Consider the following 13678-nt stretch of genomic DNA (forward strand, 5'->3'; position numbering starts at 1 on the left):
GCGATTGGACCCGTAATAACACAATGAAATATTTCCTCGATGAAAGCTTTATCAATCGAAATCTCTTGTTATCTGATAACATGCACCTCCAAAAACTGGAAAATAATCTTCTTTTCTTTCTTTGCTATAAAATTTATTTGAACATTCAATTTCTTTAAAAGAGGGGCATTTTGTACATTTTTAGATACCTTAAATGCAAACAAAAACAATTGTACAAAATGCTCTTCTCCGTGAGGGGATTTTTTGAGAGAATGTTTAGACAGGGGGCGTCTTTTGCATTTTTCCAGTTTTCAGATGGCGTCCATTAGAGGGAAAGCTGAAAATAAGAGCTGCTAAAATATAATTGATAGCCTTCGGATTATCCACTCCTTAGGTTTGAAACATATGGTCAAATTGATAATTTTCAATGGTGAATCAATTCATAATAATCTTTTATTTCAATTTAGTTTCTATAAATTATAAATCACCAACTTGAGATAAAGTTTTAATAAATACAATGTTTTTGACATATGTTTTCGGTGATAAAGTCCACTGCAATTGTTGCCCATTGGGGAGGAGCATGAAGTCCGGTTTACATGAAGTATCTCATGGTCTTTCTGCACGCGCTTCTTTCAATTTAGGCCAGGTGTAGTTGGGATAGCATTATCTTATTATTCTTAAAAATGGAGGACGAGGAAGTTACAACTACAACTGAAGAACAGCCTGAAGAGCAAATAGAAGATGAAGATGACGGTGCTGTAGTTCAGGAGCTTGATGATATGTTTAAAGATCGATTTACCGAAAATGACGAGGCTTTTATGGCTGTTGTGAACAGAGAAGACATTCCTCCACCAGTGGTTACAAATTTCCTTGATTTGAAATATCAAAGGTACTAAATATAGTTTTGCCGAACGATTAAATCGCTGAAAATAGTAGGATTGAACGCCATGCTACATTTTGAGATAAGAATTTCTGCTTTGTTTCTAAATTCTAATCGAGTGAAATCAAAGAAGTTTGCAAAAAGGTTCAGTTGAGTTAAAATGCAAATTTTTCTACATACACAAAGCTTCATCAAACTAGCATACAATTAACTTTAATAACAATTTCAACAGCAGATGAAATATAAATAAAATTAAACAACAGGAAAATATAATTTTGTTTGAACAGGAATTTTAAAAGCTAAGGTTGCTCTTTTATTTGATCTTTTATTAATAGAATGATATTTTATTAATTCTTTACAAGTTTGGAACCCTCATGTTTATTGTCATTTGATTTTAATCTTTACAACAGTGTTTGAAATTTTATACTTCCTGCAAATATACAGATCATGGTGTTACATACCTAAGGTTGAGTAAATTGTGATTTTTTTATATAAGAATATGTTAATTTTAGAGACAGAGATGACCGCTCAAGACACGGTGATAGATATCATGATAGGGACAGAAGAGACAGCCGAGGAAGTGACAGATCACGAGAAAGAGGGTAAAGCTGATTATATTATGATTATAAGTAATTTCAAGAAAAATTGTATTACAGATGCTGCTCAAGGAATTATTGAGTTATTTGGTAATTTGTTGCTCACTTAAAAGAGATTTTACTCTGTCTATACAACATCAAGCACTTTATGACAAACTGTAAACACAAGGGTGCATTCTGTATACTGAGGTCCGAAGATCTTACAAGAACCCATGTACATAGTTAACATGGAAAGAATAAAAAAAGACTCTTACACCACAGTTTTCTCTAATATATAATTAGTTTTATTTGACTGGCATACAATATGTTTTACTAACTGCTCATATTTTTGGCATACTTGAGCAAATTCCCTAGTGGACCTTAGGTATACAGTTGACATGAAATGCACCCTGGCATAAATAGTAATTTTCCATAAATTGATATTTATACTTTCTCTATTCTGACATAACAAAGCTTGATGCACAGAGGTACGAATCAATTGAAACCTTAGATGTTCAATCAAAGATGAGAGATGTTCTTTGTTGTTAAGAGTTTCATGCTCAAATGCACATCATTACACGCATGAAACTTGGAGTTAAAAGCAGACATACCAATTTTTATTAAACATTTAATATTTGAATTTAGATTTTTATTTAGATCTGTAACCATCTATCCAAACTAGAAACACTCCAACAGAGATTTTTTAGCCAAACCAGAACCAGACCATATAAAAGTTTGTTTCCAGAGATGTCCTGCTTCTTATGAGCTATGCCCCACTTTAAAAGTAATTTTGTTAATTCTAATATATTAGGAAATACTGAAAAAAAATATATATACAAAGAAACTCTTTAAAAAATCTGTTGGAGATCTCCAAGCATTTCATGTTTTGCCTAGAAAATATATAGATTTAATCACTCAAAGCAATTTGTTTCCATTTAATGCAAGCTCCCCTTGGCTGTTTCTGTTTGTACCTACTCTATTTAGACATAAAATCTTAATGAAACAAATTTTTCTACAATGCTTGCTTGAGATAGAGGTTCAGTTTTTAGATGTAATGGTATTAATCTAAGTATTTGTAAGTATTTGTTCTACAGCCTTATGGCACACATAAACCAATACCATAAGGGATTGTTGATTTTCTATGTTCTAGCTTTTCAAAAATGTTGTAAAAGACAGTAGGAGATTTTCCATTAAGCATTTTGAGTCTTTCTACAATGTTCCTCTTTTTTCTAGGGACCATCGCCGAGACAGATCAAGATCTCCGCACCGTCACAGTGCTCCAAAGCTGCCAAACAGCTATTACTTTTTTTATTATTAAAAAAACTTTCTATTCACTTCGTGCTTCTTATCTTAAACAATGTTTATACATATGAGAAAATAATAGTATGTAAAAAACTGTTGGTTTTTTATTACTAAACAGAAAACAAAGTTTTATTCTTGCCTTTTCTTCAAAAATCTGGAGACTATTTCAAGGATAGAAGGCTGTTTGGCAAAGGAATGCCTCGTTATTAAAGGCAGAACAATAGCTCGTTGTAGTCTTTTCATGAAGGGGGATTCCACACTAGAGAAGAGGTTATTAGTTATTCTTTCCATGTTTCATGCAAACTTCATTGACACATATAATTCTGAAAGAAATTAAGAGCTAAGATTCTTTTTGTGGTACAAAAATTAAAAATGGCTTTGAAAAAAAGCAAACATTGTAAAACATAGGATTTTGGTCTGGCACTCTGCAAAGTATAAAACATCGGAACAGAGATTGAAAACTCCAAGCTAGGGAATTTATATCCCCAGTTGTGGATCGAAATGGGCCAATCTGAAACACGAGGACATGAATGTAAAGGGTACCTAATCAGTGCCACTTACCTAAGGTGAAAACAAACTCCTTTCAGATTAAGATCTCTTTTGTTATTATCATTTGATTCTCTACAGAAGAGCTTTTAACTTCCAATGTAAGTAAAACTGTAATTCAAAGTATGAGAGAACCTCACAAAAATTTAGGCCAATTTGATATTCATGTTGCCACAGCCAATTAATCATATTCAGCATTAATATGGTCCAAGCTTTCCAGGTAGTTAAAAAGTTTCCAGGTAGATATTTACATAGAATAGAAACATAGAACAGGGCAAAAATATTCTCAAATGCTCAAATATCTTGATTTCCTGACCACAACCTCCTGTACTGACTCACAAACTTTCTGGAAATAACTCCCCCTGCCTCATGTAGCAAACTCTACATCTAGCAAATAAAAGTTGCCCAATGGTGGTGATGAGCTCCCTGATAATAACATTAAGCATGAAACTTAGAACCATCCTGTTCTAAACACAAAATGGTGTGAACAGCTCTGCCTATATTGAATTAATACTTAATGGCCAGTTCATTGGTGTGGAGAGGGGGAGGCAAGAGGGGGTTAATGCCCCCCCCCAATGACGAAAAATCTCTTTAAAAAATGTTGTTTTCTGGTCTGTTCAGATAGGTGGAGATCCGTATTTTTCCCACACTCAACTTATCTTTGCCCCCCCCCCCCAATCATACCACCCTGACCAGGCTTATGTTTATGAACAGCAACTATAACTTTCATTTCTATCCGATGATATATAAGCTATGGCAATTAGAGGAAATGAGGATATGTACACTAATAATTGCACAGTTGTAAGTATTTTCTGTACGTACATGTTATCACAATTCACAGATCTGTTAATTGTGAATTGTGATAGCTTATCTTATATTATATGAATTTTAGTCCTTTCTTTAGTCAGGCAGATAGGTGCTTACAGCAATTTGCTGTGAAAATCTTTACAAAAATAGAAAACCCTCTTGTGAATTTTCCAACATATTTGATTGAAAAATAATCCTCAAGCAAATTTTATGTCAAATAGAATTTTACAACTAAACAAATTACAAATTCTGTTTAAGAAATAAAACAAACAATACATAGGTTATCATGTAACAGAACAATCATTTTAAGTTATTTATGGATCATTGAACAAAACATAACTTGTAACTCAGACAATTAAGACATATTTAATTGAAAAGTATGAAAATAAAAAGTAGAAATACCAAGAAAATTGAAATATACCAAGGGATGCAAATATTTAGTGACTCGTGCTAAAAAAATGGTAGATTCTTCCTCTGTGATAACTTTCAAGATGGATGGCATGAAAGTCCAACATAAGCTATTGACCAATCAGAACCTATTGGCAATGCAAAATTTTGTATGCTTACAGGGACATGGCAAAACAAAGATGTTTTTTCAGACTTAGTCCCTGAAGCTAACCTTACTAATACTTAAAAAAAAGCAACAGTTTCTGAATCTGTCCAAGAAAGGACAATTTGACATCCACAGCTGTCAAATTTAGTCAGTCCCTCAAAAGTTGTTAACAACAGGAAAGCTTTTGTTTGGGGTTTATGAGGAAGATCTAATTTAATTGAAAATTGTTATATGACCGGCTCAAAATAATTGTTAGTTGCATTTTTTTAAACTGTATGTAAAAATTACCCTCTGCTGAAACTATTTTAATTATTTTTACAAAAGCCAGTTTGACAAGCACCAAATCTTCAAGAATACAATTTCAGAAGGAAATACTAAAAATGTATTCTTTCATAATCATTCATCTTTAGGTGGAGTCTTTATAAATTTCTTTACCTCTTCTGTCAGATTGATAACATGCTTAGGTGCTTCGTCTAGTGTTGTAAATATTCTGTGCATACCGTCATTCCAGGAGACTTTTATATCATCAGCTGTTGGAAGCTGTAACGTAAAAAAATCATGATAATTTGAACAATGATATCTGTTGAGCAATGAGGCAAATACTGAAGATCTTCAGAGCCGAGTTACTTGGTGTTGCATTGGCATGTAAAAAACTCCATGTTTGCTTTTTTCAAAGCAATTTTCAAGTTCTGTACTGCCAAAATACTGTTCACATTTATGTTTCCTGCAGAACAGTTTGTTCCTCAAATCCTGTTTAGGGGACTTTTTGAATTGGGAATAACGTTATTCAATCTTTTATCTTGCAATGTGGTCTGTTCCCAGGTAGGCATCAGCAGCAGATTATTCCCCTGCACAAAGCTTCCCTCCATGTACCCACATTTTTCTTTGGGGTGTAGCCCCTAGCCTCTCCCTCCTGCTTCAGTCATATTTTTTCTGGCCCTGTGGCCAGGGGCGGATCCAGAGCAAATTTGAAGGAGGGGCAGTTGGTAGTTGGGGCGCTGAAAAATTTTCAAACATTGGTTATGAGAGTACGCTGTATACAACAATTTCAGATACCTTGTCAGAATAAACAACATAACTTTGAGGTAATCCTTGAAGCAAATTGACCTATCGGTCCAAGAACTTTTCTCATCTGATTATCATTTCTCATAAGGGGCGCAGAATTTCCAAAAAAGGTGCGCCAGACTTGCTTCAACTCGTTGGGGGAGGGGCAACTGCCCCTAGTTGCCCCCCCCTAAAATCCGCCACTGCCTGTGGCTCAAACGCACCAGAAATGAACTTTCCTGTGCAGAAATCAAGGAATGCATGCAAAATGTTCTGGAACAACCCTGGGTCCAATAGCACAACACAAAGTATTTCTTGTGCACAGGGGTTGTTATTTTCTGATGCTTATATATGCGCAGGAACAAATCATGTTGCAAAATAGCAGGCTAAAACCTGTGGGGTTTTATTTCTAAAAAGCATTTGTAAGCATCGTGGCGAGGCTGTGCGCGGGGTTCACATGAAATTCCGTGCTGCCATTGCGCGGACCAAACTTTAACTTTCCATAGTCTGGCAGTAATTCTACACTGAGATTAAATTTATAGGAACATATTTCGCACCATAAATAATTATTCATATAGAATAATAAAATAACTACTATCTACTTTTCATGTTTATAAATACCTTGTGAAATGGAATATGATCTAAAAGATTATCTTCCGCGTGTTTCTTGACAAGTTTAACATGTTTTTCGTTGTGATCGGTTTGTGTACTCCATATTCCTTGATCGTAACTAAAAAATACTGCACCACCAACAATAATTGCTTTTCCAAGTATTCTCAAACTGTTTCTTACTGTAATTAAGAAAACAGGGACAAGAGACATGTTTCAAACCCCAAAAAGTTTCTGATACGATGTGCACTGTTTACGAATGATCCTCTCGCTGGAGAAATTAGGCCAGTTGCCTCGTTATCAAGCGAAGGCTACGAACAAATGGGGCATTGGTGGCAGTTGTGAGTTCCTAAATAAATGCAGATAAAATATAAGTTTTGTAGACTGGGATAGAAGCTACAACCATCGTGCTGCGAAGGGGATTTTGGAGGCTCAGCCCCCTTAGTGAAATTCAGAAAAATTTGTTGGTCTTATCCCCCTAAACAAGCTAATATATGTATGGGTTGGTTGGTGAATTACTTACTTGGAACAGTGAACTAGCCCTTTATTTTTTCATTGATATTTTAATTTAATGAACAACTTCTGTTAGCCTTTCAGAGTAATTGACTAGACTTAAAGATTCCACACTTTTAGAACGACAACCCTGTGTTGAGATTTTTAAGGCAAGAAGTGCTCCCTCAGAGGTAAAATTCCCATAGATATCAAATCAGCCGTGAAGCAACGTTCCCACGTCATCTAGAGCGAGTTGGGCCGTTTCATTTTCCATCCTTAACTATTTTTCCTTCTCAGTATGCATAAATGGGGATGACTCGATTTAACTTAATCAAAGTTAATTTCAGGAGGGGCGATTATCCTTTAATTGATTCACCATGGGCAAGGAACGCGGAGCATATTTCGGATTAAGGAGCTAAAACGTATAGAGGGGATAAACATGCCAGAAAATTTTGTATGCTTCTAAGTACATTTTGGAAAATAATGGGGGCTATAGCCCTTTAGCCCCCTTGCTTCCACTGTTCTTGACAATGGGTTTTATTGTTTGCTATTCGTTATTATTCCCCTTCATGTTCTTTCTCACGTTTCACTTCTACCTGTTCTACAAGTACTCATAGCTGTGAAATTCTTTGTCCTCCTTGCAATTTTTGTTAAGAATACACTCTCCTCACGAAAGTATCCGAACAGTTTGATCACCGAGTGGCCTTTCCAGCCTAAAGAAATTTAGGCTGGCGATAACCGATAACGACTCTTTCATTAAATGTAAATAATTTTTTGGGCAATCCTTCCAAAACAAAACAAAACAAAGCGTTAAGATATTGCAAAACTTCTGAGCTTTTTGCCTGTTATCATATTTTGTTAAAATAAAAACTCTTTGCGCTAGAAGCCTTAAGCAATTAACGAAGAACTGCAGAGTCAAGTGATTTGGACTCGGCTCAAAGGGAACATAAAGCATTGAACATTGTGACGTTATGACGCAAACCTGTTTTTGTGCAAATGGGTTAGGGCGGAACGTTCGGCCCTTAATGTCGCGAGAGTTCCTGCTCTTCATGATCGCGAGAAATTTTTTACGCTTTTGTTGGTTAAAATTGTTTTTGTATGGCAAAGAAAGCAGTCCTTATGTATTCAGTGATGCCAGCAACTTAATGTTAGCTTTTCCCATCACCGCGATAAAAATTTATTTCTAGCCGCTGTTCATAAGTTAATTCTTTCGTTTCGGTGGTTATCATCTTGCCAACAATTCTCACAAATTTTGCTTATAAATTTTTTGATACAAAGTTCATAGGCCGCAGAGACTTTAAGATAAGTTTCGAGGAAAGTCATTAGAAACTTTTTCATGAAAATTGCCTTAAAAATGTGTAAACCATTTCCATCCAACAAAAGTTTCGCAACTTGATTTAAAACAGTCCGGATGCTTTCGTGAGGAGAATGTATAGGGTAGGGTGTGCAGTTTCGTTGTGTTTGAATTATTCAATAGTGTTCTTAAGCGTGATTTCAAAAAATATATTTCTAGAGCCTTTAAACAATGACCACGTAACCTAAAAGAAAAACTTTAAGATAAAATATCAGTCAAATATGTCTAAAACCAGGTGAGGTACAGCCAACAAAAGATTTGATGTCTGCTAACAGACTGCTGTTATTTTGGTTCTGTTCATAAAGTTATGAACCGAGACAAAATTGCAGAGATTTGATGGGGAAAGAGCCGTTGCTTATCTGGCCATATCTCAGCCAATTGGTGAGACAATCAATTAACTTTGCACGGTTAGAGGTATTTCTTGATGCTCTCTCAGGTTATGGAATCCAAATTACAAAAGTTCTAATGAGTGACGTCATTAATCAAGAAATCTATAGAAGAGCGTGATGCTGCTTGGTGTGAGCATGAAAGAAATAATTTCAAAGCATTCAATTCACAACGGGTATTTCCTAACACATATTGCAATCGTCAGAAATACCACGTGTGCATATAATAAATACACCATTGTTAAGGCTTGCTTTATCATCACAACTCTAAATTTCATATGTACAGCATAAATTGATCCAGCTTTACAACAAGCAAATACGTGCATTTTCAATGATGTTTTCGTAAGTTCAATCGAACAGGTATGAATTGAATTCTATCAAAGACATCGATTTGCTCTAAGGACAGTTTTTATAAGAACTGGTGGCTATCGCTTTACCCAATTTAACCGGCACAACGGTGTATTTATAATTGAGGAATTGATTGGAGTCAGCCCCGCGTTAATGATTGGACAATCTAACAATAGACAATTGCATAATTCAACCAATGGGAAGCGAGGTGACACAGTGCCTTTGAGTATTTACGTAATTGGCATTGGCAGCAAGCTCAGTTTGTGAAATTTGTCAAAATCTTAGTTTTGAAGAGTGGGCAGTAGTGGTTTCCAAACAAGGTGAGTTTGATCTTTTTTGAGAAGTAATTTCACGACGATTTGATTTGAAGAACCTTGGAGTATCTACAATTCAGAAATTGATTGGAATCAGCCCCGCATTGATTTGAAGAGCCTTAAGAAAGTGGTATTTTAAAAAGAAGAATATATAAACAAGTAGTTGAAGAATTAAAAGAAGAAGAGACGAAGAACAGAAGGATTGAAGAGAATGAGAAAAAGAAGAAGATAATAAGGAGTGAAGAAGAAGAGACAAGTAAAAAGAAACCGAAAAAGAAGGAGAAGAAAGAGAAGACAAAGAAAAAGCGAAGAAAAAGAAACAGAAAAAGAAGAATTTATGGAAGAAAGGACGAAGAAGTGAAGAAGTGGTGGCGCAAAATTGTGGGGAAGCTACTGGCAGTAGGATCAGAATTTTAAATTGGCAGAAGGAAGATTTCCAAGAAGACTAGGAACTTGAAAACTGTAAATTTCAGGATCGGATAGGAGTGACAGAAAATGACATCTTCAAATCAAACTTTCATAGTTTTTACATGCCTTGCATTGCTGGCTTTTGCAAGAGGCATTACAAGATTGCCTTGTAAATCCCAAAGCGTGTTTAGCATCTTTCTTCATGATACAAAGGACGAAGGGCCTGTCGGGAAGACAGTGACGTCAGCAACCACAATGACATGCACCCATAAATGTCTCTCGTGGCCAAGTTGCAAGTCCCTTAACTTCAAGAAAGAAACCAAATCATGCGATCTGTTGGAGAGAAATTTCACGGAGAGTGCAGTGCACTTAATAAAAGACGTCGGTTCTGTTTACATGACAACAGAAGAAGACCAAATGAACGTAAGGCCTAATCTATTTATTGTTATTCGACGGAGTTTTTTATTTAAATTCCATCTCCATCTAATGATAAGGGATAAAACTTAAGGAAAGGGGTTGGTAGCTCGGTTCGAAGTTCGAGTCAAAAGAGAAGTGGTGAGTTGCTTAGGCTGTTATAAGCAAGATATGGGGCTTTGTTGGTGGAAGGGAGGGGGGCTGTTAGCTCGATGCAACGTTTCTATCGATTGCGGCTATACGGTACTTGATATGGGGTTGTGATGATTGAGATGGGGGGGGGGGGAAGTTGACTCGATGCACTGTTCAAGTCAATAGCAAAGTTTTTTAAAATTGAGATGTACTTTACGGATTAGAAAATGTGATATTATTTGAATAATTTTTATTCCAGGAAGGCCCAGCCTGCAAAGCACTAAGGCCGTGCCAAAACGGTGGCACATGCCAAGATGCATGCAACAGTAAAGGATACAGGTGCACATGTGACATTCAGTACACTGGATACAACTGCGAGACCATTAAAGGTAAGGGCACTGTCAATTGAGTTCCAAAGTGATGACGTCACGAAATCTATTTTTAGAATTTTTCAATTTTGACCCGATAGCCCAAAAGAGCAATCGGTTGGGAAGCGTGACTGGATAGTGTAGTTTGCATTGTAAACAAAGCACAAATTGACTGGTCGCAAGTTCGATTCCTGGCCTGGTCTTGACTTTCGTAAAAAATAAGAGCATTATCTTGAACTCTCTTTCATATAAGACCAAAAAGGGCTGATACTCTAATGAATTTATTAATCTGATAAAAGCTTGTCTCTTTGAAAATAAATGTTTCGCAGTATAGTACTGCCCTCTGCTTAGCAGTACTTTTGGATGACGCTGAATAAGTGTTTATCAACAATCCTAAAAACTAACATTAAAAAATAAAACAGTTAAACTAGAAATGTTCTTTGATGCTGTCTCGCTCTCATTAGTTATTGCATTGTTCACATTATTTTCATCGAAGAATGGATAGTATTTCAACGACGAGTTTCGGCTGACGTCGATTTCTACCGCAATTGGACTTCATATAAAGTCGGATTTGGTGATCCATCAGGGAGTTTCTGGCTTGGCTTGGACAAATTACACGAGTTGGCAAAGCCTGGCGCAGGAGCAATGGTCCGCGTCGACATGAGAGTAAGGACTGGTGAGAGCTATTACGCAAAGTACAGTAAATTCGAAGTCGAAAATGAGGCTGCTGGTTATCGATTGACTGTTGCTGGACATAGTGGTACGCCCTCTAATATTGGTAGTTTGTAATCTTTATTATTTTGATTGATTGATGATTTTGATTGACTGTAGATTATGATTGATTGATAAGTACGATTTATTTATGATTGTGATTAACAGATGATTATGTTTGATTAATGATTATGATTGATTGATTAATGAAAATTGATGATGATTATGATTGATGATGATTATGATTGATTGGTCATTACGATTGATTGATTGATTGATGACAATTGATGATGATTATGATTGATTAATGATTATGATTACGGTCATTGCAATAATGATTAGTGATTGATGTTCTGTTTTTATAGGCGTTGCAACTGATGCACTTGCAAATCATAATGGACAGAAATGGACCACGTACGATAGGGACAATGACCATAGATCATACAGCAATTGTGCACAGGAATACAAAGGTGCCTGGTGGTATAACAGTTGCTATCACTCAAATTTAAATGGTGTGTTATTAAAACCAGGAGAGACAGAGTCTGCAATAAATTGCCGCTGGAATATTATCAACAACATTGTCTACATCGAGATGAAGGTCAAGTTAAGGCGTTAAAAGCAAAGGCAAGATAAAGGCTAAGCAAAGGAAGAGGACAGGGGTTGCGAGCGTAAACATAACATTTTTTTATACCACAATTATAGGCGAAAACAAAATACAATATCTGTGCCGTTCAAAGCAGAAATAAATATGACGTCATCTGGTTCTGGCTATGAACCAGCATGTTTTGCAACTATGTCTTCAAAACCGGCCTAATATCATACTGCATGAAAATGCCGAATACAGTCCAAATCGCATCGAGCAAAAAAAGGTACCGCAAGGCATGCCGGTTCACCAGAGCCATCTGTCAATCATATTAGCCAATAAATGAGCATGTGAGTAGAACCACACTCTCTGATTGGTCAATCTATGATTGAAAGATGGCTGAAGCCCCTTTAGTATCTGTCGATTGCCTTTAACATAGCTTTTGCCGTCAAGGATAGTACAGCGAATCGCAGCTCGAAGAAAAAACTAATGATTGGAAAAAATTATAACAAAACCCTTTCTCGTATTGAACGTTTTATTGGATAATTGGATTTATTGCACCATCTATTGCAAAACCCTGTATAGAACTGAACTTTCAGTTTAGAGCAGAGATAGGTTGTAATTTTTACCCCATGGACGCTGATAAAGATATAGATAAAGACGGGTTGCCATAAACCTTAGCTAAGCTTAGAAACTTTTAGGATTACCATAAATTTTTGGCAGAATGAAAAACAATTAATGATCCTACTTAAATTAAAAGCAATTTTTTGCAGGAAGAGGGAAAACGTGGGTACATGAAAGCATAATAAATTTTCGATGGGCAATGAAAGATTGGACGTTTTCTAACGAATTACTGTTGTTTTGGCTTTCTTCGTAAAGTTACTTGACCAAATTACAGAGGTTGCATGGAGCAGACCCTGTGCTCATCTGGCCAATTCTAAGACAATTCGTTGAAATTTCAACTGATTTGTCATATTTAGTGGAATGTTATGATGCTCTTTTGGGTTTTGGGATCAAAATCTAAAAATTATAAAATCAAACTTTTGTGACATCATCATTTTTCTGCATGTAAGCAAAATGAACTTCTGATGGTCAAAACTATTTTCGTTATTGTGTGAAAGTGGGGGTTAAAAGCAGTACTGAATATGAGTAGCATAAGGGGTTTCTGCCAGCACAATGAGAAAGTCAGAGAGAGTAATTACGAGGGGGGAATGAGGGGGTTAATTGAGAAAGGAAGATGCATTAAATGAGATTACAGTTGCCTTTGTTTTGAGGTGAGTGTTGATAAATGGCGTTTGTTGTGATGTTTAGCCATTGTAGAAAATCCTTCATGTGCCATTATGAAAGAAAAGTCATATGTGCAAGGTCATAAGTAAGCCTTGTATATAATAGAATGCAAACACGTGATAGGTCATAGGCCAAGGTCATTATGCCATATAAGGTATTAGTGGAAAGACACATATTGGCATAATAGGTCCAATAGCATGAACAGTAGCTAGTCACGAGACGGAGCTCCAGGAATAAGGCCATACTGTAGAGACGGGTGTGGTAGAGTGGTGGAGTGTAACATACGCGGATACGTCAAATAATCGTAACCGTTTAGTCGAGATAAAGGCCTAAAGTAAATAATGCCAAAAAAAGATATAAATCATCAAATTTGTCTTAATTGTTTCTGATTCCAAAAAGAGATCAAAACTTTCAACATTTGGCGCCCAACGTGGGGCACCATTTGTTGTATGGACTCCTTGGCACAATTTGTATGGACCAGAAATTGAAAAATCTTTAGGCCCATAACTTCCGTTATACATGAGGTTCTCGGATAAGATGGCACCAATATACCAGGCAAAATCAAGATTTTGTGGATAAAGAAACA

General features: G+C 36.1%; 3 protein-coding genes across 3 annotated transcripts; 2 read left to right on the forward strand and 1 right to left on the reverse strand.

The window, feature by feature from the left end:
• Positions 1–591: 591 nt before the first annotated feature.
• LOC135690210 (uncharacterized) lies at positions 592–2868 on the forward strand. Its single transcript, XM_065207702.2, has 3 exons — positions 592–868; positions 1372–1461; positions 2668–2868. Exons 1-3 carry the CDS (start codon positions 663–665, stop codon positions 2750–2752), a joined length of 381 nt encoding a protein of 126 aa, XP_065063774.2. The 5' UTR covers positions 592–662; the 3' UTR covers positions 2753–2868.
• A 1380-nt stretch (positions 2869–4248) lies between these two features.
• LOC135690211 (uncharacterized) lies at positions 4249–6593 on the reverse strand. Its single transcript, XM_089114328.1, has 2 exons — positions 6308–6593; positions 4249–5182 (listed from the first exon to the last, which is right to left on the reverse strand). The coding sequence occupies exons 1-2, from the start codon at positions 6506–6508 to the stop codon at positions 5039–5041; spliced, it is 345 nt and encodes a 114-aa protein (XP_088970454.1). The 5' UTR covers positions 6509–6593; the 3' UTR covers positions 4249–5038.
• A 1884-nt stretch (positions 6594–8477) lies between these two features.
• LOC135690209 (uncharacterized) lies at positions 8478–11377 on the forward strand. Its single transcript, XM_065207701.2, has 3 exons — positions 8478–10020; positions 10403–10532; positions 11008–11377. Exons 1-3 carry the CDS (start codon positions 9685–9687, stop codon positions 11298–11300), a joined length of 759 nt encoding a protein of 252 aa, XP_065063773.2. The 5' UTR covers positions 8478–9684; the 3' UTR covers positions 11301–11377.
• Positions 11378–13678: the final 2301 nt, after the last annotated feature.

This window comes from Rhopilema esculentum, chromosome 1, assembly GCF_057945365.1.
Source record: "Rhopilema esculentum isolate cy_ngs chromosome 1, ASM5794536v1, whole genome shotgun sequence".
Classification (NCBI taxonomy): Eukaryota; Metazoa; Cnidaria; class Scyphozoa; order Rhizostomeae; family Rhizostomatidae; genus Rhopilema; species Rhopilema esculentum.